At 39.9% G+C, this 24,715-nt stretch overlaps 1 protein-coding gene across 11 annotated transcripts in view; it reads left to right on the top strand.

Annotated features, from left to right (window-relative positions):
* The window catches only part of LOC143300615 (GATOR2 complex protein WDR59-like), a 103,495-nt gene extending 79,043 nt beyond the window's left edge, over positions 1-24,452 (top strand). For 2 of the 11 annotated variants that reach the window (XM_076614400.1, XM_076614398.1), the window contains exons 23-28: positions 2,742-2,882; positions 10,742-10,777; positions 14,672-14,804; positions 16,173-16,315; positions 18,354-18,461; positions 21,887-24,452. In XM_076614400.1, coding sequence (XP_076470515.1) covers positions 2,742-2,882; positions 10,742-10,777; positions 14,672-14,804; positions 16,173-16,315; positions 18,354-18,461; positions 21,887-22,020 — 695 coding nt within the window. In that variant the 3' untranslated portion in view covers positions 22,021-24,452. Of the gene's footprint in view, positions 1-2,741; positions 2,883-8,754; positions 8,782-10,741; positions 10,778-14,671; positions 14,805-16,172; positions 16,316-18,353; positions 18,462-21,886 lie in introns of all 11 variants that reach the window. The other 9 variants (XM_076614407.1, XM_076614406.1, XM_076614410.1 and 6 more) reach the window with 7 other exon arrangements.
* Positions 24,453-24,715: the final 263 nt, after the last annotated feature.

Genomic DNA, 24,715 nt, shown 5'->3' with positions numbered 1-24,715 from the left:
ACTGACAGGACAGTCAAGGGGAAACATCTATGGCTTTGTAACGCATCATTTCATGAAATAAAATGACTGTACTTTCGAGTCAGCACTTTGAGGGGATCCTGTAATTGAAGCCACAATTCGAATTAAAAAAAAAAAAAAAAACAGGTTAGAAGAAGGGGCATTGGGAGGTTACTACTGATGTGTGTGTGTGTGTGTTTACTCCTGTTTTTGTTATTTTGAATAATTTCCTTCATTATGAAAGGGAAGTAGTTGGTGTGGGTTTTTTTTATTTTTTTTTTTTTTTTTTTTTTAAATCTGGACTAATGCATGTAGATATTAAAATCAGCATGACCAAAACAAGTCCTTTGAACTCTGCACCGCAGTGGTCGACTCATTGTTACAGAAAAGTCTACCCTCTTCTCTATTTTTCTCTGTCTTTATTTTGCTCGACATCCATTGTCATGGTTTTGCATTTGCACACGACACACATGCACAGCACTGCATGCTTGAAGAGTGATGTAGTGTTTCACTCGGTCATGGTCACATGTAGTGTTTCACTCGGTCATGGTCACATGTAGTGTTTCACTCGGTCATGGTCGCATCTTCACAACATATGACAGCATGCTTGTTTCTCTTTGTATTGATTGTTTTTTTCAGTGGTGAATGAATATTTTTATCTGTTGATGTATCTGTTGTGTATTCTTATTTATCTGTTCATTAGTTTTCGTACGTATGACTTAATATATTAGTTTTGTATTAATTGATGGTGGTTTGAAGCTGTAAGTCTTGAATTAAATGCTTAAGACAGAACCACCGTAACAAGCAGTAAACAGAACTTTTCTGAAGTCAGATAATTCTTAATATAACTTTTCTAATTAATCCTAATTAAGTGTAATGACAAAAAAGTTTTTTTTTGCCAGAAAACGTTGGTTTTGTTGACTTGTTTTTCTTTGTTTCATGACATCGGAGAACATTTTGGGGTTATTTCACAGTACATACAGTGATGACATTTAGATATTAGTTGCAAGTGTGTAAAAGTTATCACATTTGTGTGTTTGTGTGTGTGTGTGTGTGTGTGTGTGTGTTTTGCTTTTTGCTCATAACTCGCCATATGAGTACCATTGAATCTGTAATAAGAAATCTAATCATCATGTTAAATGTTAACATATCGTTATAGATTCAACCTCTAGCAACAAATATGTATTTATTTCATCATAGTTTAATGGTTAAAGTTTCAGACTGAGTTCTTCTAATATCAAAGCAATAAGTATGCATTTATCTCATCATAATTTAAGGTTAAAAGTTTCAAACTGAGTTCTGTTAATGTTGTCCTGGCAGTAAATATGCATTTAATGATTGATTTTATCATAGTTCAAGGATAAAAGTTTCAAACTGAATTCTGTTAATGTCATCATAGCAATAAATACGCATTTATTTCATCATAGTTTGAATTTTAAAAAAATTAAACTGATTTCTGTTAATGACATCCCAGCAATAAATGTGCATTTATTTCATCATAGTTCCAGGTTAAAAGTTTCAAACTAGGTTCTGTTAATGTAATTGTAGCAATACATAGCATTTATTTCATTAGAGTTTAAGGGTAAAAGTTTCAAACTGAGTTCTGTTAATGTTGTCCTAGCAATAAATATGCATTTATTTCATCAGACTTTAAGGTTAAAAGTTTCAAACTGAGTTCTGTTAATGTTTTCCTATTTTGTTATTGTTAAAGGTACATGTATACCATACACCAGGACCAGATAGTGAATACATCCTTACTTCATTATGACTGAGTGTTGATACATCACATCAGTCTCTGATAATGAATATGTCCCTATTATTTCATGCTGAAATGTTTATCACATCAGTGCCCAATAACATATATCATATATGTCATTATTTATCATGGTTAAGATTTAATATGTCAGTGCCCAGTAACATGTATGTCATTATTCATCAGGGTTATATGTTAATGTATTTCATCATTCCTTGATCACGAATGTATCCCAATTTTTTCATGGTTTAGTGTATAGCATTGGTCCCAGACAATGACATTATAGTTTGAATATATGTAATTAAGTGCTAACAGAGAATGTCAGTAGCTCTGCTTTCTTGATACATACTACTTGTATGCTTGATTTATGCTGTTGGTGTGTGTGTGTGTGTTTTAATTGTTGTGGTATATTCATATATCAATATACATGATACAATGATGTGGAATATAAAGTAAATTCCTGGATAAAGTCCTGTTGTGGGGATTGGTTTTCAGTTGTTATATATATATATATTTGTTTTAACCATTTTAGCCCCAGCTATGTTAGCTAATCAGATAACCCCTATTGAATATAAAAAAGAAAAAAAGGAGTGTGGAGTGGGTAACAAATGGACAGATAATGATTAAAATATGAACCTTGAAAATGGTTTGTAAACATCAGACATGAGAAGTTTCTGATATGCAGAGTGCTTCCCCCTGTTCCCCCTTTCCACCACCTCCAAAAAACAAAGAAAATCATGTGTGGACATGCAGTTTTTTCTGGTTGGTTCCTGTATGCTTTTGTCACTGACATGCATGTTTGGGGATGGCTTGGTGTGAGTTTGGTTAATGACGCTGGGGCTAAAAGAGTTAAAATAGGTTGGTTCTCGCTGTCGCCTTGCTGCATTTTCAGCTGTAGTCACAGGCAGTAACGGGTGAAAAGCAGGTACATGTATGGGTTGTTCTATCATTATGACCATCATCATCACCCTCCACCTCTTCCCTGTCACAGCCAACTTCACTTCCCACCCCATCGCCCCGCCCCTCCGAGTTGACCCGCCCACCTCATCCCAGGCCCCGCCCACTCACCCTAGTAGCAGTCACATGAGTGAAGTGGCCTCGCAGCCTAATCTGGCCGCTCTCTTCAAAGCAGGTGGGTTCTGATGCTTTGTCGCTTGCGGCCTGCCCGCTTTCTTTCCACTGGCTGGTGCACGAAGCTTGTCTGTCCTTCACCAGGTGCATAGTGACTTGTCTCTGACATGGCTAGTTCTGTCTTCTGTCTGCTGGTGGGGTTCTTTTCTCAGTGTGTGTGTTTCTGAGTTGGTCTTTCCTACTTTTCTGTTCTTGTGTGTTTGTTGCTTTCTCTCTGGAGCTTTTCTTTCCGGCATGCCATTTCTGTGCCGGTCTTGTTAACATTGTCATTCTGCTGTCTTCACCCGCCTTGTCTTTTCTGTCTGGTGCATGTCTTTCCTTTTCCCAGCATCATTCTAGGCTTCTGTTTCCAACTGGTTGTGTTTTTTTTTGGGTTTGTTTTTTCCAAACCTGTCTTTCCAGCTTTGTGTTCTAAAGATGTGTCTTTCCACTGATTTCTGGTTCTGTCTTTAAACAGCTGGTCAACTTTCTTAGCATGTCTCTCAACAATGTTATTATTACCCAGTTATCTGTGTGAGCACATCTCTTCAGTGCTTTCAGAGCTAGAGTTCTTACCTGATTTCAGTGTATTGTTGGCTTTCTGAGTTTCCAGACTGTCCATTTATTCGCAGATATTGTCTGTCAGTTGGTGTTTCTCGCAGATGTGTGTCTTAACGTAATTGTTGTTTTAACACACTCTCTAGCACTGTTCTACAGAGTGATTGGTTTGTATTTCAGTTTGTATCTGAGTGTGCCTTTTCATGATTGTACTTCATCGTAGTCTTTGCTAGGTTTCGTGCTACTTCTCTGTAGTTTTGCTAGGGTTTGTGAATTTTGTGCTGGTTGTATTGTCAGGGTTTGTCCCAGTTACATTGTCCTCATGTTGCCGTGCAGAGTGAGCAGATGTTGTCTTTTCCAAATTGTTCCGAGTTTGTGATCATGGTGTGTGTTGTTTGGAGAACTGGTTGTGATGGCTAACGCGCAATTGTTTGTGCACAGTGTGAATTTTACACAGCTGTTGGTGTTTGGCTCTCTGGTTTGGTGACCGATGGTGAGACTTAAGTGCTGTGGGAATTTTGGATGCTGTACTTATCAGAACCTCTGGGCGTGTGGTTGTGTTTTGTTTCAGAGAGTAGTAGGTTTTGATTTTTGTTGTTTTGTGTGTGATCAGTCCATGTCATGTTATTTTTTGTTGTTTATAAAAAGTCTAGAGTGTGTGCTTGTGAGTTTGCGTTTGTGTGTGTGTGTGTGAGTTTCTTTTGATAAATTTTGAGTTGTATATTGAGGTGTTTTTTGTTGTTGTTTTTTTCACAGGGGGGGGGGTGTTCATTTATGAATCTGGATTTTATTGTCTGGTGAAATTGTAGATCTTTTTAAAGTCTGGTAAATAAGCAAAAGATATGAAGTCTGAAGTCGTGATTTTACTTTGTGATTAATCTGGGTTTTTGAATCTGTTTGATTTGTTGAGGGCGGGACAGGCCTGAACCACAGCTTGCTTACTGTCTTACCATGCTGTGGTAGTGAGGAGGGTGGATGAAGATGGGGCAGTGCCAGTAGTCGTTGGTATTCCCAAGGTGCACGATGGCAGTCTTGCCTTATCTAGCTGGAGTCTTGAACACGCTTCTTTTGCCACTTCATTTCTTTCTGTTTGCAAAGTCCGCCAGCACTCCAGTCCTTGTGGGGTCATTTCTCAGTCATCACTAATGTGCTGGCTTTACCCACATTGTTGATAAGAGGAATAAGAATTGATGAATTTTACAGCTTGATGAATCTGTGGATTTTGATGTCCGTGTCTGGTGAATCAGTCAGTTTTGTGGAGGTTATCAGATAATGTAAGGTTTCCAGTCTTGGGTATATCTATATCTATCTGTCCGTCTGTCAGTCTGTAGTTATTTATGTTTTTTAATTTGCTACGCAAACAGCTTTTTGCAGTTTAAATGGTCTATTGTACACCATGGCTTGCTTGGCAAGTGTTCATTATTGGATACAGAAACAGCATCAGCCTTAAAGAAGCTTCTTGACTATCATGTTTTTGGGCTGTTCTTTCTTTCCGCGTGCCTTTTGCTTTTTTGACTCACTTGTGTAAACAAAGTGAGTCTATGTTTTAACTCACTCAGTACGGCCAGTCCTCTCTTCTCCTCTACACAGACCCCTCGGATGTCCAGTGGGTGTCTGAATGACCCAACCTTTAGCTTCCGTCGTCAGAATTGTGGTATTCTTTATCACTATTCACCTCTTCAGTATAAGAGCCTTCCGCTTGCAATATTTTGATGATGATAATTGGGGTGAAACGCTGTTAACGTCGTCTCTTTCGACGTTCGTATGGAAAGAGTTAACCCGGTGTTTGGTTGTCTGTGTGTGTCTGTGTGTCTGTGGTAAACTTTAACATTGACATTTTCTCTGCAAATACTTTGTCAGCTGACACCAAATTAGGCATAAAAATAGGAAAAATTCAGTTCTTTCCAGTCATCTTGTTTAAAACAATATTGCACCTCTGGGATGGGCACCAAAAAAAAAAAAAAAAAAAAAAAATGAAGCCTAATTATATGCAAACTGCATTTACTGTTATATTTATATTTTTTGTATTCTCTAAACTTGGCACTTTGATCTGATATTCTGACCCAACAACAAGAGCAGTCATTATTATCATTTTTTGTTCAAACAGGAACTTCTTTTGCTAAGCCTGAAAGTTTTATTTATTTTGCAAACGTTTTGGTGCAGATAGTAAAAAAAGGGAAATTACTCCGTAATTAATGCTAGGGGAGTTAATTTGCTTTAAACTGATCTTTCTCATCTTAAACATTACATTTTGAAATTATACTCAATACATAAAAAGCTTGGGTTTTTTTTAAAAAGTGTATCACAAGTGAGTCTTGAAGGCCTTGCCTCTCTTGGTTTTTTTTTCTTCTGTTTTACAAGTCTGAGCCACTTGATGCCATGTGATTTGCATCCCAAGCTGAAGAGCACAAAGATGTGTCTTCCCTAGTCCCTGCAGCCCTCCCCACCCTGACTCATTGCCTCCCTCCCCCCTCATTGTGCATGGTGCCAGGGTTGGTTCATATTCACCACTGGTTTGCCTTACTGTCTGTATCTCCCTGGTGTCTTGCCTTGTGTACCTGGATGTGGATATTTCTTTCTTTCTTTATTTATTATTATTATTTTATTATTATTATTATCATTACTACTACCTTTTTTTATATTATAATTATTATTTATTTATTTATTTATGTAAGCTTATCTATTATTTATTCACCTTTTTTTTTCTCAAGGCCTGACTAAGCGCGTTGGGTTACGCTGCTGGTCAGGCATCTGCTTGGCAGATGTGGTGTAGTGTATATGGATTTGTCCGAACACAGTGACGCCTCCTTGAGCTACTGAAACTGAAACTGGATAGCTGGTGCTGGCACTGTGTCTGATGTCTTTGTTCCTCTCTCTCTGTTTTCTCCTTCTGACTGTTTATGGTCACTGATTGTGAGAGTGAGTGAAGAGAATTTTTTTTTCGTTTCCTGTCAGAAATTTTGTTGTAGATGTTTGGGGTCGTTATCACTACCGGTAATTATGATCCTGCTCAATCTGCAACACAGTTTCTTGTGATTTAACAAAATTGATCAAATGAATTATAATTGATAAAAATTGATTGAAACAAAACTGAATAAGCCACGACTTTTCATGAAAATTACTATTCTAATGACAATTTTTTTTCCGTTTTATTTTTTTTCTGTCTTTCTATTTTTGCTTCTGTCATTTGTGACATAATACTTTGGAAAAATGCCCACCATATTTGAAAAATTTACGAGGTTATAAACTGAGATTGTCGTTTTCTTAGATTTATACAGAGTTTTTGGATGTTTTTATTGGTTGGTTATATCTGCATTAATTTGCCTGGCATGATTGGGTAGTTTTTCGCATTCTTATTTTCTGCTCGACAGCAGAATGGTCCAGGCTAGATGGGTTTAAATTTTAGTATGTTTCATATACATGTTTGTATGATAGTTTCTTTGTAACCTAGGTAAACGGGTATAAAGTTAAATCTTGCCTATAACCTGATGTATGTGCATGTGGTTAGCCATTTTCATGTTACTTAAATATGAATTTGTGCTGATTTGATTTGGATGTTGTGTGTGTATGTGCCGGTAGGAGCTTTTTATATGTGTTTTTTATTTGACTTAATAAAATGTAGGGGTAAATTATTATCATTTCTTTCAAAAGGAATAGACTAAGTTCCTCTCTGTTCTTCTCTCTGTTTCATTAAGTAGTTATATGTTGTGCATAGTACACAAATGTGTGTTTGATTTGTTTAGGACTAGCTGTTCTTTGATTCGAGGAGGAAGGTGGCAGAATGGTTAAGACGCTCAGCTGCCAATACAGAGTACGTGAGGGTGTGGGTTCGATTCCCGCTCTCGCCCTTTCTCCTAAGTTTGACTGGAAAATCAAACTGAGCGTCTAGTCTTTCGGATGAGACGATAAACCGAGGTCCCGTGTGCAGCACGCACTTGGCGCACTGAAAAAGAACCCATGGCAACGAGAGTGTTGTCCTCTGGCGAAATTACGTAAAATGAAATCCATTTTCATAGGTACACAAATATGTAAGCATGCACTCAAGGCCTGACTAAGCGCGTTGGGTTATGCTGCTGGTCAGGCATCTGCTCAACAGATGTGGTGTAGCGTGTATGGATTTGTCCGAACGCAGTGACGCCTCCTTGAGAAAGTGAAACTGAAACTGAAACTGTTCTTTGATTAGAGAGGGAGGAAAGAGAGGGGAGAGAGAGAGAGAGTGTGTAAAGCAGGGGTGGTGGTCTTTGAGTGGGTGTTCAGTGATTCATATTGCACAAAAATGAAAATGTTAGGTAGGTCTACAGCGACGACAACACTTGTCATTTAATCTGGTGAAGAGTAAACACACTTAGCATCCACTACCGCTGTGGTGGTGTGCGCTGTGAAGCAAGCTGGGAACCATGCTGTGGATGTGTGTGTCCTTGCAGCTGGGATAACAGTGGTTTGTTTTACCGCTCATGCAGTTGCCTGCAAGGTGTCAGCCTAGCTGCTTGTTAAACAGCATAAGATGTAAGCCAGTATGCCGAATCTAATCTGTAGATAAGTATAACAAATCCTGTTTTATTGCCAGTGGTTCACTTCAGGGCAGGAATAGTTTTTTGACCACTGGTTCCTGGTTTGGGTTTTTATTTATTAGTATGTACTGTGTTTGTACTGCTTGTTTGATTTTTTTAAAGACAGATTTGATACAAATCAGAATGGAGGAAAACATACCACAGGAGTAACCAGCGACAATAATCTGTTTCTTAAAACCAGTCTTTTAACGATATTTAAGCCAGGATAAACTTAATGACAAATACAGATGTTAGAGAAACAGTGCTATTATTGAAAAAAACAAAACAAAAAAACCCTGTTGTATTACAGAAGAGAAGGGTATGGGGGTGGGGAACAGAAGTTATATGTTTGAATAATGTTGAAGGAAATAAAAAAGGTGATCTCCCAAATCTTCAGTCATTTGCAGAAAGCATAATTAGTTGTCAGGTACACAATACAAGATAAAGAAGACTTCACTGCATAGCTCCTTTTTATGTAAAATTATACAAGATAAAAAATAATAAGATCACATAGTTCCTTTTTATGTAAAAATTACACAAGATAAAGAACACATCATTGTCTTCAACCACACAGTTCCCTTTTTTTTTTCTTCTTTTTTTTTTAATCCAGAATTTCCAACACTGGTTTGTGATTGATTCTAATCTATCCGTTGTGACAAACCCTTCAGAAACCTCTCAGTCCCATCTATCCATGTTTGTTTTTCACCACAATGCCCCCCAATCATGTGACCACTGAACTGGTGCCCTTACTTTTCTATTCTGGTTTGTGTGCCTGCTCACTACTAGGGGGAACCCAGAATGTCAGCGAAACAGGTAAGAAATGTACCTGATGTTGCCCCTCCCTCCATCCCTCCCTCCCTCCTTCATTTCAGTTCCGGGTTGTGGACTTGGTGGCGGCAGAATGATGACACTTCCTCCCCTCTCCTCCCTCCCTCCCCTCCCCTCTCTCCCTCTTCTCAGAATGTAACAGTGGCATGTATCACTTGGTGTTCCAGGAATTGTGAAGTGTTTTCCAGTTGGCTTTGTTACAGAGCCGGTAATCCTTTGCTTGCCCTTGTAACAAGTTTAAACCATCTCTTTGTCAGTTGTTTTATTCTGGGGCTACTTGTGTTCAGGTGGTGTTTTATTTATTTATTAAAAAAAAAAAAATCTTTTTTTTTTTAGTTGCTGTAATTTTATGCCATCTATTTGCTGTTTGTATTAGGTTGTATATGATCAGGGATGTGCTTTTCTTTTCTTTCTTCCCTTACTTTTTGTTCCTGCCCTTGTTTTTTTTGTTTTTTTTTCTTTTCTTTAAAAAAAACCCAAACAAACCAAACAAACAAACCTTTTGATTATTTTAAAGTATATTTGTTCAGTGTTTGTAAACATGGCTCAGTGTCAGTTTCTGGAAGGATAAGCGTTTACTATTTTACTATCCAGTTGTTATGAATTAGACTTCATGAGTATTCATACTTCATGTTTGAAGGTGTGGGATTCCTTCCTTTTTCCAGTTTGTTTGTTTTTTTGTTTTGTTTCACTTTTCAGTCAGTTTTCTCTGGCTGTGTAGTGTTTGTTTTGATTTTAAGGTACTCCATGTTCAAGATCTTTTGTACTTTTGATAATAAAAACCCACTTGTTTTCAGTGTTTTGGTCCTGTTGTCAAATAACATTCAGAAACAAGATATTGACACTGTTGTTACTGATGGTCACCTTGACTGGGTTCCATGGACAATCTTAGCAGCACGCTGCACTGAATAATTTTTCCTTGGTCTGTGCTTATTCCATGGACTTGAATTTCTCAAAACTAAGCAAGCTTAGTGCAGTTAAGATTGCTCATACAACCTAGCCCAGATTTTCGAGATTATATATTTTTTACAGACATTTGAACTGGTGCACTTTCTGCCCCAAAAGTTCTAACATTTGCACAAAACTAGACCTTCCCTGATCAAAGAGGGTTTTATTGATTGTTTCTGGTTAAATTTCTGAAGGCATTATTTGGCAAAAGTTAAGTTGATCATTCAGTTGAGATTTGTAACTTTACAAGTTGATTGTTTCTGTAGTATCAGTAATTCAAATAGCTCTGAAAACATTTTCCTGTGTGAAAGTAATTTTCATGTTTTACTGTCAGGCCTTTCTTGTGTTAATTTATGTATTTATATGGGTGTTGTACAGCTGGTGTACAGTATATGAAATTTTCTTTTCAATAATTAGACTTTATTTATATACATTGACATCAGTGTGAAGGTTCAGGTCTCTGTCACTGGTTGAATACCACACTGTTATCATGTGTTTGATTTTGTTCTTGGCGATGTGATTTTGTTCTTGGCGATGTCAGTTTCAGAGGGAAAAAGTTCAGTTTCAAAGCAAAAATAGAAAAAAAAAAAGGTCACCCAGTAGACTGGGGATGCCACACTGTGAAGTCATATAGATCTCAGCAAATGTGACAGAGTATAGCCTGGGTATTCTACTCATTCTGCAAGAACAGTTTAAAGAGTCAGCTGATGGTTTCAGGTCAGAGTTTAGTTTCCTGTCAGCGGACGACAAATATGCTGAGAGTTTTTGTGAATAGTGAAGATAACTGAAGCATTGAACCGAAAATGTGTGCCAAATTTCTAGTAAATGGGTCAAGAAATGTGGGAAAGTGTCAGTGGCATGGCCTTAAATTAGGCAGTGAGAGGCTTAGTGTACAGGTTTACATGTGCGCGAGTGAGAGAAAGAATGAATGAATGAATTTCAATTCTGCGTATGTGAGGAAAAGATTGATAACATTTTGAATGTTGCAATTCATTAGGTCAGGATGCTGGTAAGACCCAAGCTTCTCAGTCTGGTAAATGGCAACTTGCATTTTGGTCTGTTCATACTGCTAACTTTGGCACAGCAACCAGACAGTTTCTTCATCCGCACTTTTTTTTTTTTTTTTTTTTGCAGCCACAAATACCAGTTTTGTGAAATGACTCACACGTCATACTGGACCCAAAAAAGGTTTCATTAAATTACACTATGAATAAAAATTGAATTATGTTTGTTGACAATCCTAAATATCAGTTTCATAAATAACTGCCAAGTTTTACTGGATAAACAAAAATGTTCATAGATATAACATAATTCAGTATATTGTTTGGCAGCCACAAATACCAGTTTACTGCAATAACTCGCACAAGTTTTTTAATGGACCCCCCCCAGAAAAGTTGATGGATATTGAATTATACAATGTTTGTTGGCAGCCACAAATACCAGTTTGATAAAAATAACTTTGATAAAAAAAAACCTTGCCTAAGTTCTACTGGACACAAAATTTTTTCATAGATATTAAAATATAGTACATACTGATCATGTACAAGAACATTCAAACATTACCTGCACATATTTTCAGGCATACAGAACCACAAACCTCAGATGACTATATATTACACATATATACAAAGGTTACAAAGTGTTATACTCCAGTTTATTTGATTGAATCATTTCCTCTTATTTATTTGACTTGCTGGTTAATGCTTCATAATCCCATTGTCAGTAATTTTATTTTGTGTGTGTTGTGGGTTTGAGTGAGATCTGGTCTGGAAATAGCTTTTAATGTGATGGTGCAGAGTTAGCAGGCAAATGTGTGACCATACTTGTTTGCTTCAGGGAACAACACAGAGTGATACGATAATAGTGGCAGTTTTGGTTGGGTTTGTGTGTGTGGCTGGATAGAGTAGAGTATACCTGATTATATTTATTGACTGTGCTTTATTGTTTTTTTTTTCTCTTTCTGTGTCTGATTAATAGAATTGTCTTGGTAAAAATAGTTGAGACAGAAGAAGAAACAAAAACACTTGTTCATAGTATTCCTGGAAGACACGGATGAAAACAACAAAGAAGATATATAAAAGATTTTACATCTGTGAGGAGGGTGGCTGGGTGGGGTGGATAACACACACACACACACACACACACACACACACACACACACACACAAATACTTTTCACTCAATACAGTAGCTACCTTCTTGATTTTCTAATAAACTCAGTTCACTTTTGTACACATAAAAAAATAGAATTCCTTGTAACTTTGTTTTTTCTTTGTTGCAAAGGTTTTAGATATGATTTATGGTGATTTGAATTGTTATTCTCCACACACTTGGAGGTGGTATTTTCTTGAATTGGTACATGTTTATTGGTGTTTTGAATTTGCTGTGGGTTGAATTTAATAACATTGGTTTCACCAAGAATTGTTGCAGTTCTGCCATGTTGTAATCTGCCGACTGTTTTATTGCTGTATAAAAAAAATTTTTTTTGTGGCTAAAATCTTAATGCGTTTTGTATTCCATGAGCTTGAAAATAACTTGCATGAGAATGTTTTGTGCTCTTTTTCCTTGCGGGCTTTTTCCTTTGGGGGTGGGGGTGGGGGGGGTGGGTATTTTTTTCTGTGATGTCTGGACAAATGTTCAAGGCTTGTTAAATGTTTTGCAAGATAACTCTCAGAAAAATATCTCTGATTAATATTTAAGGCTTTGGAGGTACATATTTTGTGTCATTAAAGCAGTGTTCTTTGTTTAACAAAGTGGTATCAGTCTAGGGCTGAGAGCAGGCTGAATTACAGAACTTAAAATATCCTGAGCACTCATTTTGGCGTTGTGCAGGGACTCTGTTCTGTGAGTGTGTTTATTATTATTTATTTATTTATTCATTGGTGAACGAGTGATTGATTTACATCATTTATTGATGGGTTGATCATTAAGTTATTGATTAATGCACTTATGATTTAAAATAGTACAAATATTTAGATATATAAGATATCTATGCTTAATTTGCTGGGTAGGGATATTGATTTCAAAGGAGCTTTGGAGACTAATGTGGCTGGCACAATCAGAATACCCATTGACAGTATTTGTCAGAATTTGATACTTGTTTCAAAGTCATTGTATTTGGTTTATTATCATTTGCTTGTTTTGTTCATTTATTTGTTTTATTAACATTTTGAAAAAAAAAAGTCTTAAAAATAGGACTTGTGATATTTCAGCTGTGTATAAAATTGTTATGTGAACTTGATGTAAATGTCCAACTCTTGTATGCTCTGGTGGTGGTTGATGACAGTTCTGCTGTAAGTGAAATTTGCTTCCCCCTGAATCGTCTGATAATTCTTGGAGATGGGTATTTGAATTGCCCATATTATATAGCATCAGTAACTGTGTTAGTGTGTCTCAGTCTGTGTTTGGTTCTTGGAATATTTTAAGATGATTTGTGCTGTGTATTGCCTTTCTGTTATGTTTTTGAGTTGGAATGAGTACTGACACAAGTTGAGTGTAAAGTAAGTAATGTCAGTGATGGTGGTGACAAGAATACAATATGCCCATTGAATTGAGAAAATCAGTAACAAAGAAATGTAAATTTCCAACAGTGCTGTGAGTAGCGATGGCGACCACACTGAAATTCAAGGTTTAAGGTTCATGTCGCAGCATGGACCATGGTAATATAGGGGAAGGTTTGCAGGTACATGAGATGAAAGATCCACTGTACAGTCTGCATCAAACTTGCTACAGTGATTGGTCATGTTGAGAACAAAAGCCATTTCTGTAAATATTGAGAAATAACCAGTTTGTTGCGGTACAGTAATACCTACAAACATTTCAGATCATCAGAATTTGTATTGTTTGAATGATCAGGACATTTCGGTACCCTTTGAACAAAAGGGTAGAGAATGTTGCATGGAGGATATTTCAAAAGTGACAGTGGAGGTGGTCTGGAAGTAGTGGAATGGAAAGGATCCTGTTATTTCTTTCTTTGCTGTCCTTTTTTCTGTTTTCAGGATTTAGCATGATGCACATGGTGTTTGTGGAAACTTTTCAGAAATAATGCCATGTTTAGAAACTTGCATACCTATATTCTCTCTTTGTCTGTCTGTCTGTCTGTCTGTCTCTCTCTTCTACACGTGGGATACTTAACTATGGACTGTTTTATATGTGGAAGGGTTTTTTTTTGTTTTTTTTTAAACCCACTTTGTCATTAATTCTGTTGTACAACTTAAGTCTCCTCTCGCTTCCACTTTCCCCTTTTTCTTTATCTTTCCTTTGAAACAAGTATAATGTACAGATAGTAATGTGTTTATGTCATTCAGATGTTAAGAGAAATAAATTGTATTAAAGACTGGTTGATTAAGAAGATGGATTTAAATTTTGTAATTTAGTTATTTACATTGAAAAGTAAATTCAGAAGAATGTAACTAGATGTTAATGTTATTTTTAATAAGTAGTTGCTGTTTTTGCTATGCAGCATCCTGTTGCTGCTTGAAAATAACATTGATCAAAGTAAAGAATATTTTCTGCAGTTACCAGTCCTAACATTACTAGATTTACTTATTTTAAATCATTAAAGTAAGAAATAATGAAAATTATTCTGGTCCCAGAGCACCTGTTTGGAGCTTAGTCATGTATGTTTTTATTTATTTATTTATTTATTTATTTATTTATTACATTGAGATTGAATTGTGCTGTCCTCAAATATAAAATGTAAGTATTGGACAGCTTTGATTTATTTTCTTTTATTCCCATGTGATCATAAACTTTAAGTTTACAGTGCATAATGGTGACCTTTTGTAGTACACTGCACATTCAGAATTCGGTTTTATAATTACTTTTTAAAAAAAAAGAAGAAGAAAAAGATGGGAAAAGAATTGCGTACAATGAAGGGGCTGGTGATTATTTGTACTGAAGAAACGCTTGGTTTTTGTGGTGGACAGCAGTGGCCAAGAGCAAGCGGTCGTTGAGTTGGTCGGACACATCGGACATCGGTGATGAATTCCGATACAGTGATCCTGTGGAACATCGAGACCGAGAGGAAGACGAGAAACAGCAGCACGAAGATAACTGCAAGTATGTTGTGGATCAGTGTGTTTGTAATAAGGGATTTTTTACTTTCTTTTTTCTTTACTGTTCTGATTTTACACATTTATATGAACTCTACAACATTTTTTGCCTTCTTGGAGGAGAGATGGGGTGGGTAAAGAAGGAGGGGGGGGGGGGATTTCAAATTTCAGCTATTAAGTTCACCTCAGCAATACATGTAGCGTTTTTGGAGAAATAGTTACAGTGAGAGAATTGAAGATGTGAAAGAGCGTGTAAACTGAGGTTTCAGCTTAAAAGCCATAGCACAAAGTAAAAGTTTTGATTTGAAAGTCCTTTTTTTCTTCTTACAGTAGGCCAAGTGAAATATGTACAGCAGGTGAGATGTTTTGATGTGTTGGATTGGATGAACAGCATCAAATGCATTTTGACTGGAACTTTCTGCCTTTTTTCACCATCGTCAGCAGTTATGACTCTTGTGCCCTGGGGCCTTTCTGTCAGTCTGAATTTCTCAATGCATGCTTATACAGGTAAAAAAAAATCTGCTAGAATCTTTAAATGTGTAGAACCTTCCAAAAAATTCTTTTGAGTACATTTATAGTCAGGATGTGTGCCTGTGCTTGCGTGTGTGCGCACATACAAGTAAACAAAACAAACCTGAACCACTCTGAATGATCAGTGATTTATTAATTAATTTAGAAGGCTGATTCAAAGTTCTTTGAGTAGCTGCCATTAACGTATTGTGTTGTTGGGACATCACTCAAGGTGAATGACTGTAGGAACCTGGGCATTTACAACAGGGTTGGTGTAGAACTGCTTAATGGAGGAACATTTGAACACTGGCTATAACACTTGTGTGTCACAGTGTGTGTGCGCACGCAGGTGCATGTGTGTGCGTGTGTTTAGAATGATGAACCTGGCGTAGAACCTATCTGGTGTTATAGTGTGAAGTAACGTTTTAACAGTTTCAGTTTCAGTTTCACTTTCTCAAGGAGGCGTCACTGCGTTCGGACAAATCCATACACGCTACACCACATCTGTTGAGCAGATGCCTGACCAGCAGCATAACCCAACGTGCTTAGTCAGGCCTTGAGTGCATGCTTACATATTTGTGTACCTATGAAAGTGGATTTCATTTTATGTAATTTCGCCAGAGGACAACACTCTCGTTGCCATGGGTTCTTTTTCAGTGCGCCAAGTGCGTGCTGCCCACGGGACCTCGGTTTATCGTCTCATCCGAAAGACTAGACGCTCAGTTTGATTTTCCAGTCAAACTTAGGAGAAAGGGCGAGAGTGGGATTCGAACCCACACCCTCACGGACTTTCTGTATTGGCAGCTGAGCGTCTTAACCATTCTGCCACCTTCCTTTTAACAATGCGTTCTCACTGTGTTCACAGAATGCTGAACCCAGTGCAGTGGGAGCAGTACGACCGACACAAGCTGGCCTACGCCAACATCCTGTACAACTGGCGGCTCTTCAACCAGCGTGCCATGGTGCTCAAGTTCATCTCCTCACCCATGCCCCAGCACAAGGGAGTCGGTCAGTGCAGCATGCTCAAGGGATCACAGTTCTTCTTCTTCTTCTTCTGCGTTCACTCGTATGCACACGAGTGGGCTTTTACGTGTATGACCGTTTTTACCCCGCCATGTAGGCAGCCATACTCCGTTTTCGGGGGTGTGCATGCTGGGTATGTTCTTGTTTCCATAACCCACCGAACGCTGACATGGATTACAGGATCTTTAACGTGCGTATTTGATCTTCTGCTTGCATATACACACGAAGGGGGTTCAGGCACTAGCAGGTCTTCACATATGTTGACCTGGGAGATCGTAAAAATCTCCACCCTTTACCCACCAGGCGCCGTCACCGTGATTCGAACCCGGGACCCTCAGATTGACAGTCCAACGATTTAACCACTGGGCTATTGCGCCCGTCGGATCACAGTTCAACACACTAGATTTTCTGTTTTCAGTGTCATCCTTTTTTTTCCCCGCCCCCTCTCCTCACCCATGCCCCAGCACAAGGGAGTGGTCAGTGCAGCACACTGAGGGGATCACAGCTCAACACACTAGTTTTTCTATGTGTTAAGTGTCAACATTCCCCCCGCCCCATGTTTTTCTTTGTTTCAGTTTCAAGGAGGTGTCAAAGCATGCAGAATGATCCATATATGCTACACTACATCTGCTGTATGAAAGCCAACAAAAAAAACACCCAAACAGCAACAAAAAAAATGTGGCCCAATTTTCGCATAAGCCCAATGCGCTGATCAGGTCTTCAGCTGGCTTTTTATCCTGGGTGGAGGCCCTGTGGTGGAATTGGTCAGAGTTCAACTTCTGATCCTTTGTTGACAAGTGACAGGGTTCAAGGCCCTGTTTTGATATGGTGTTGTGTGCCTGGGAAAGGCACTTTGCTTTCGATTGTCCTCTCTCAAACCAGGTGTTGTGTGCCTGGGAAAGGCACTTTGCTTTGGATTGTCCTCTCTCAAACCAGGTGTTGTGTGCCTGGGAAAGGCACTTTGCTTTCGATTGTCCTCTCTCGAACCAGGTGTTGTGTGCCTGGGAAAGGCACTTTGCTTTCGATTGTCCTCTCTCAAACCAGGTGTTGTGTGCCTGGGAAAGGCACTTTGCTTTCGATTGTCCTCACTCGAACCAGGTGTTGTGTGCCTGGGAAAGGCACTTTGCTTTCGATTTTCCTCACTCTAACCACGTGTAAGTTAGCATCCGACTTGTGTTGGGGAAGGTTAACAGCAGCAGGAGAGGATTGGGTCTCACCTTCCTGTGTCAAGCCCTTGACGCAGTGAATAGCCACAGATTGGGGACATATTGTCTGTAATTCATGATGTTGATGACAGTGCTATTTCTGAAATCCATTCAGGGTTGGGAGTGCAAGACCAGGCTGTGATCTCCACCTTCTGTCATGATGTACACCAGTGTCATCCAGGCCTGAAACAGATGGCTGATTTGTCAGGACTGGTTCGTCTTCCAATTTGAGCCCATGGAATACAGATGTGTGTAGTGGCCACTGGCTGAGAAATCCCACAGTCATCTGTCTGTGGGGCTTGAATCCATGCCTTCCCAGTTACTTGCCCTTGACACTGACCACATAACAGTGTGGGATTGGGATTGTATTTGTATCATTATTTATGATAAATTTAATCCTTCAAAATTATTTTTTACCTGAAATTCAGATTTTACTCTCTCAAAAAAACAAAAAAAAAAATTATTCTGTGAGATTTTCAGGACACTAAGATTATTTTTCACATTTTGTGCCAGAGGAACAGTAGAGGTTATGTTCCAAGATGGTTCCCTGTGGACTGCCGACGCTGGAACTGCGACGGACGAACCCGGGTGTGGCCGTGTATGGGGAAATCTAAATGAGCGGCGTGGGAGTAATGCCACTGAAACAGTGCAGATGATGGGGCAGCAAAAAAAAAAAAAGGGAAAAAAAAAAGATATAATTTTGTGGTTGATCACAAAGCAGCACTGCTAGTTTCTTAGGAGAGGATGAATAGCATCTATAGTACAGCCTCTGAGAGACCACTAACAGAATGACGTTATCGTGTGACTGTCCTTTGCAGAGTTTGCGGTGTGCTGTCACAAGTGTGGGAAGGAGATGCGAGGTCCACAGTGCAGCTGGTGCAAGTACCCTGCCCTCCGCTGTTCCATCTGCCACATCGCTGTGCGAGGTGGGTGCTGCCTTGTCTGCAGTCTTGTCCTGTACATTGCCCTGTGTGTGTGTGTGAGACCATGTAGTTCTTCAGTTTTGATGCGTGTCTGATATGTTTTGATTACATTCTGTTACGTTGTAGTGCTTGTACGCAATATTGATTGTTTATTGTTTTGATTATGCGTACTGTTGTCAAAAAATGAATGAACAAGAGAGGCAAGGCCTTCAAGACTCACTTGTGATAAATTAAATCCCCTAGCACTGATTACAGAGTAATTTCCCTTCTTTACTATCTGCACCAAAACGTTTGCAAAATAAATAAAAATTCCATGCTTAGCAAAAGAAGTTCCTGTTTGAACAAAAAATGATAATAATGACTCCTCTTGTTGTTGTGTCAGAATAAGAGGTCAAAGTGCCAAGTTTAGAGAATACAAAAAATATAAATATAACAGTAAATGCAGTTTGCATATAATTAGGCTTCTTTTTTTTCTTTTTTTTTGTGCCCATCCCAGAGGTGCAATATTGTTTTAAACAAGATGACTGGATGACTATTTTTATGCCAAATTCGGTGTCAACTGACAAGTATTAGTATTTGCAGAGAAAATGTCAGTGTTAAAGTTTACCACGGACACGCAGACACACACACACAGACAACCGAACACCGGGTTAAAACATAGACTCACTTTGTTTACACAAGTGAGTCAAAAAGGAGGTTGGGAGCAGTGCCCAGTTCTTTTGTGTGAATGTTTCAGTTAAGTTGTTGAGGATGTGGCAGAGTGGTTAAGACACTCCTCTGCCAGTGCAGTGTCTGTGAGGGTGTTGGTTGGAATCCTGGTCACCCCCGTTCTCCCAGATGTGACTGGAAAAGTCAAACTGAGGGTCTGGTCATTGGGATTAGACGATAAACAGAGGTCTCATGTGCAGCGCACACTGGAAAAGATCCCATGGCAACAAAAGGGTTGTCCTCAGGCAAAATTATGTAAAAGAAATCGATTCTGATCTGATAGGTATACAAATGCATGTGCATGCACACAAGGCCTGACCAAGTGCGTTGGGTTTTGCTGCTGGTCAGGCATCTGCCTAACAGATGTGGTGTAGTGTATATGGATTTGTCTGAACACAGCGATGCCTCCATGAGAAACTGAAACTGTTAACTCTTGACACATTTTGCCAGGGTCAATGATTTTTCATCTTTCTCCAGAGGAAAATTGTCCAGGTATTGAATTAGATATGAGAGAGTGGGCATATATGATAGTTGTGTCCAACTGTAATCATCAGATATCAGCGCCACAAATGCATGCATATATGTTTTTATGATGTGTGTGTGTGTGTGTGTGTGTGTGTGTGTGTGTGTGGGGAGGGGCATGGGGTGTTGTCAGGACTTCTTTGGGATCAACACGTTTTGATTGCTGGAAAAAGATTGAGACTGGAGGGTAGAGCATATGCCAGTCAGTATGTGAATGTATCATTTGACTGCAAGCTATTTGGTCTCTGGAGACATTGCTTGACTTTTGTTGCTCATCTAATGGAGAAGCTGTACATATGATGTGACAGTGGGTGTGGTTGATGTGTACATGAGGGTGGGTGTGGTTGACATGTACCTGACAAAAGGTGTGGTGTGGTTGATGTTAGCATGACATGAAGTGTGGTGCGGTTGACATGTACCTGACAAAAGGTGTGGTGTGGTTGACATGTACCTGACAGAAGGTATGGTGTGGTTGACATGTGACTGACAGTGGGTGTGGTGTGGTTGACATGTGGCTGACAGGTGTGGTGTGGTTGACATGTAATTGACAAAAGGTGTGGTGTGGTTGATGTTAACATGACATGAAGTGTGGTGTGGTTGACATGTACCTGACAGAAGGTGTGGTTGACATGTGGCTGACAGGTGTGGTGTGGTTGACATGTGGCTGACAGTGGGTGTGGTGTGGTTGACATGTGACTGACAGTGGGTGTGTTGTGGTTGACATGTGGCTGACAGTAGGTGTGTTGTGGTTGATGTTAACATGACATGAAGTGTGGTGTAGTTGACATGTGACTGACAGTGGGTGTGTTATGGCTGACATGTGGCTGACAGTGGGTGTGTTGTGGTTGACATGTTACTGACAGTGGGTGTGTTGTGGTTGACATGTTACTGACAGTGGGTGTGTTGTGGTTGACATGTGGCTGACAGTGGGTGTGTTGTGGTTGATGTTAACATGACATGAAGTGTGGTGTAGTTGACATGTGACTGACAGTGGGTGTGTTATGGCTGACAGTGGGTGTGTTGTGGTTGACATGTGACTGACAGTGGGTGTGTTGTGGTTGACATGCGGCTGACAGTGGGTGTGTTGTGGTTGACATGTGGCTGACAGCGGGTGTGTTGTGGTTGATGTTAACATGACATGAAGTGTGGTGTGGTTGACATGCGTCTGACAGTGGGTGTGGTGTGGTTGACATGTGACTGACAGTGGGTGTGTTGTGGTTGACATGTTACTGACTTTGAGTGTGGTGTGGTTGACATGTGACTGACAGTGGGTGTGGCGTGGTTGACATGTGACTGACAGTGGATGTGTTGTGGTTGACATGTTACTGACAGTGGGTGTGGTGTGTGGTTGACATGTGACTGACAGTGGGTGTGGTGTGTGGTTGACATGTGGCTGACAGTGGGTGTGGTGTGGTTGACATGTGGCTGACAGTGGGTGTGGTGTGTGGTTGACATGTTACTGACAGTGGGTGTGGTGTGTGGTTGACATGTGACTGACAGTGGGTGTGGCGTGGTTGACATGTGACTGACAGTGGATGTGTTGTGGTTGACATGTGACTGACAGTGGGTGTGGTGTGGTTGACATGTGACTGACAGTGGATGTGTTGTGGTCGACATGTTACTGACAGTGGATGTGTTGTGGTCGACATGTTACTGACAGTGGGTGTGGTGTGTGGTTGACATGTGACTGACAGTGGGTGTGGTGTGTGGTTGACATGTGGCTGACAGTGGGTGTGGTGTGGTTGACACGTGACTGACAGTGGGTGTGGTGTGTGGTTGACATGTTACTGACAGTGGGTGTGGTGTGTTGACATGTGGCTGACAGTGGGTGTGGTGTGTGGTTGACATGTGGCTGACAGTGGGTGTGGTGTGGTTGACATGTGACTGACAGTGGGTGTGGTGTGGTTGACATGTGGCTGACAGTGGGTGTGGTGTGGTTGACACGTGACTGACAGTGGGTGTGGTGTGGTTGACACGTGACTGACAGTGGGTGTGGCGTGTTGACATGTGGCTGACAGTGGGTGTGGTGTGGTTGACATGTGACTGACAGTGGGTGTGGTGTGGTTGACATGTGACTGACAGTGGGTGTGGTGTGGTTGACATGTGACTGACAGTGGGTGTGGTGTGGTTGACATGTGGCTGACAGTGGGTGTGGTGTGGTTGACATGTGACTGACAGTGGGTGTGGTGTGGTTGCAGGTCTGTCCAACTTCTGCCTGGTGTGCAGTCACGGGGGCCACACGGCCCACATGAAGGAGTGGTTCAGGACGCAGACGGTCTGTCCCACTGGCTGTGGCTGTAACTGCATGAAGGAGAACTTCTTTGGCATCTGAGAGGATGCACTGTGTGTTGCACCAGCTGTGGCTGTTAACTGCAAGAACTTTTTGGCATCTGATTTCTGGACCCCCTACACCTGCGCAGCCCTTCCCCTCGGCACTGCACAATGGTGTTCATGGGGCCACACACTGCCAGGTGGTAGGTAGGGATAGAAATTGCTCAAAGTGATGACACTGTTAATTTGTGGTCCACCTGACGGCACAGGGCTGTGTCAGGACTGCCCAGGTGGTTTCCTTCACTCCCAGTGGCTTCTGTCAGTCCCAGGTTAAAGGGTGACAGGTCAGTGAGGGGGAAGCCGCTGTTTTCTGCTGCTGGAATGTAACTCCGGTGATTTGGGGAATCTTGTCCATGTCTGATGGATTGACGTGTGTTTGGACCTTTACCATGCCATCTTCTGCTGCTGGTTTCTGTGCACAGACCCACCACAAAGTGAGTGTGTGTGTGTGTGTGTGTGTGTGTGTGTGTGTGCTTCATGGATTCCCTGTGGTGGTTTCATCCAGTCAGAGCACAGTGGGTGTCTGCCCGTCCCAGAGTTGGTGCTTAAGACGTTAGTGTCCACCATGATCTGCTGCACTGATGGGCGTGTGGAGTTCACAGTATTATTTATTGCCCTTGGATCTGGTGACGGTATTATTTGTGGTAGATTATTTCCCCCCATCTTTCCCACTATTCATTTATGAACATTTTGCATGGACATGATAGGACTGTCTCTGTTGTCAAGTTCAGTGCATCGAAAATGTCAGGCTCTTTCCAAGTTTTGTGCCCCCACCCCCCTTCTCCTAAAAATAAAACAAGGATCCTCTGGAAACTCAGGATCCAAAAGTCTTTAGGTTGACATATAATTCTTGAACATCAGAACATGAATGTCTGGGGGGTTCCAAGTAACAGATGGAGATTTATTCTGATTTAAGAGATTACCCAAGTGACAGATGTAAACTGCTGAGCACCTACAAGTGTCATTGATGAAATGGTTTGACAAGAAATTCCCTGGAGGAACAGACTTTGGGGATTTACCACTTTCTAAAAAAAATGTTTATTGGTGCATCAGATTGTATTTGCATTTAAATTTTATTTTATTTTATTTTATTTTTTTTTTATTAATGTGCCAGATGGGATGTCAATTGGTTGGATGTCCACCTACAGTTTTGTGTTTTTGTGTGGTGGTTGAAATGTTCGGGGTGTGACAGAATGTTTCCATTCTTTCATTGGTAGTTTGGTAGATATCTTCTTCACATTGTTCACAGAACTTTTCATTTTATACTTTTCCTAGAATTTCTGATCAGATCAGAATTTTGTGTGCGTGAGTGTGTTTTCCTACTACTGTTTCATACCTTACTGTTTTCCTAGAATTTCTGATCAGATCAGAATTTTGTGTGCATGAGTGTGTTTTCCTACTACTGTTTCATACCTTACTGTTTTCCTAGAATTTCTGATCAGATCAGAATTTTGTGTGCATGAGTGTGTTTTCCTACTACTGTTTCATACCTTACTGTTTGAAAGCTCCGATTAGCAGGGGTGAAAGCGCATCCAGATATTCCAGAAATTGGTTTTCAAACCTCTGTGTCAGATCATTGCCAGATTTTCAAATTGTGTGATAAATTTTCTTTGTGCATAATGGAGATAAAAGCACAAAGATACTTGATAGACCTGATATGCATAACATGATGCATATAACACTGCATGTGAACATCAATTTGAAGGATTTTAAAATCAGCACAAGAAATTTAAAGTGAAACTCTTTCCCCCTGTGTCCACCATCTTGCCTGTATTTGTCAGTCTGTGGGGAGCATGGGACAAGCATTGAAATTTGGTTATAAACTGGTCCAAGTTGTAAAGTCTTGATAATTACTGGAACAGTTTTGTTGTGAAGTAAGGTAACACCAGAAAATCAAGGAGATAGAACAATCAATTTTTTGCTTGAAGCACTGTCCTGATTGAGAACATGGGTAAACTCTAAATCACTATTGAATACTTGGTCACTTGCACCCTTGAATTGTTGTGTTGAATAGTTGTGCGTGCGTGAAATTGTGAAATTACCTAAAGTTTCTGGTGGGATAATGTTGATTATTTTCTGTTATATACTTTTCCAAGTTTCAGATTGGATTAGTATGTAAGTGTGCTTGTTTTTTTTTGTTTTGTTTTTTAATGTAATTAAAAGAATCAGTATTGTAGTTTGTGTGTAAGATGATGGGGAAGTAGATTTGAGATTGTTTTAATCCATGCATATCAGAATTGTTGGCTTACTCCCCTCCCTCTCCAAGAGAAAGATGGTTTTCAGCAGTACAGTTTGTCCCTTGACTGTATGATCTTCGAGTTTAACGCTCGTTTAGTGGGGACAACAGTTTTGTGTTAGAGTGCCAAACTTTTACTATGGAGGTCCTGGGTTTCATCCCAGTTGTGGCACATGTTGCTTGGAAAGTGGATTTTTTTTATTTTTTATTCCTATCTCTCTGGTAAACATATATGCAGACTGACCTGCTAGGGTCTTAACCCCTTTCATGTGTTTATCATGCATATATATTAAGATCCTTTAATCAATCTCGGTGATTTGATGTATTGTGGAAAACATGTTTGCACAGCCTCTAAAACAGGAGGCTGGCTGCCAAAATGGCAGTGTACGAATTGTCGTCTGTGAAAGCCTGCATATAGGTACATGTGAATGTGGGAGTTGCAGCTCACAGTGCAGAGATG

The sequence above is a fragment of the Babylonia areolata genome, chromosome 26, assembly GCF_041734735.1.
Source record: "Babylonia areolata isolate BAREFJ2019XMU chromosome 26, ASM4173473v1, whole genome shotgun sequence".
Taxonomy (NCBI): Eukaryota; Metazoa; Mollusca; class Gastropoda; order Neogastropoda; family Buccinidae; genus Babylonia; species Babylonia areolata.
The sequence above is the reverse complement of the archived record's forward strand: the minus strand, read 5'-3'. Positions and strand labels throughout refer to the sequence as shown.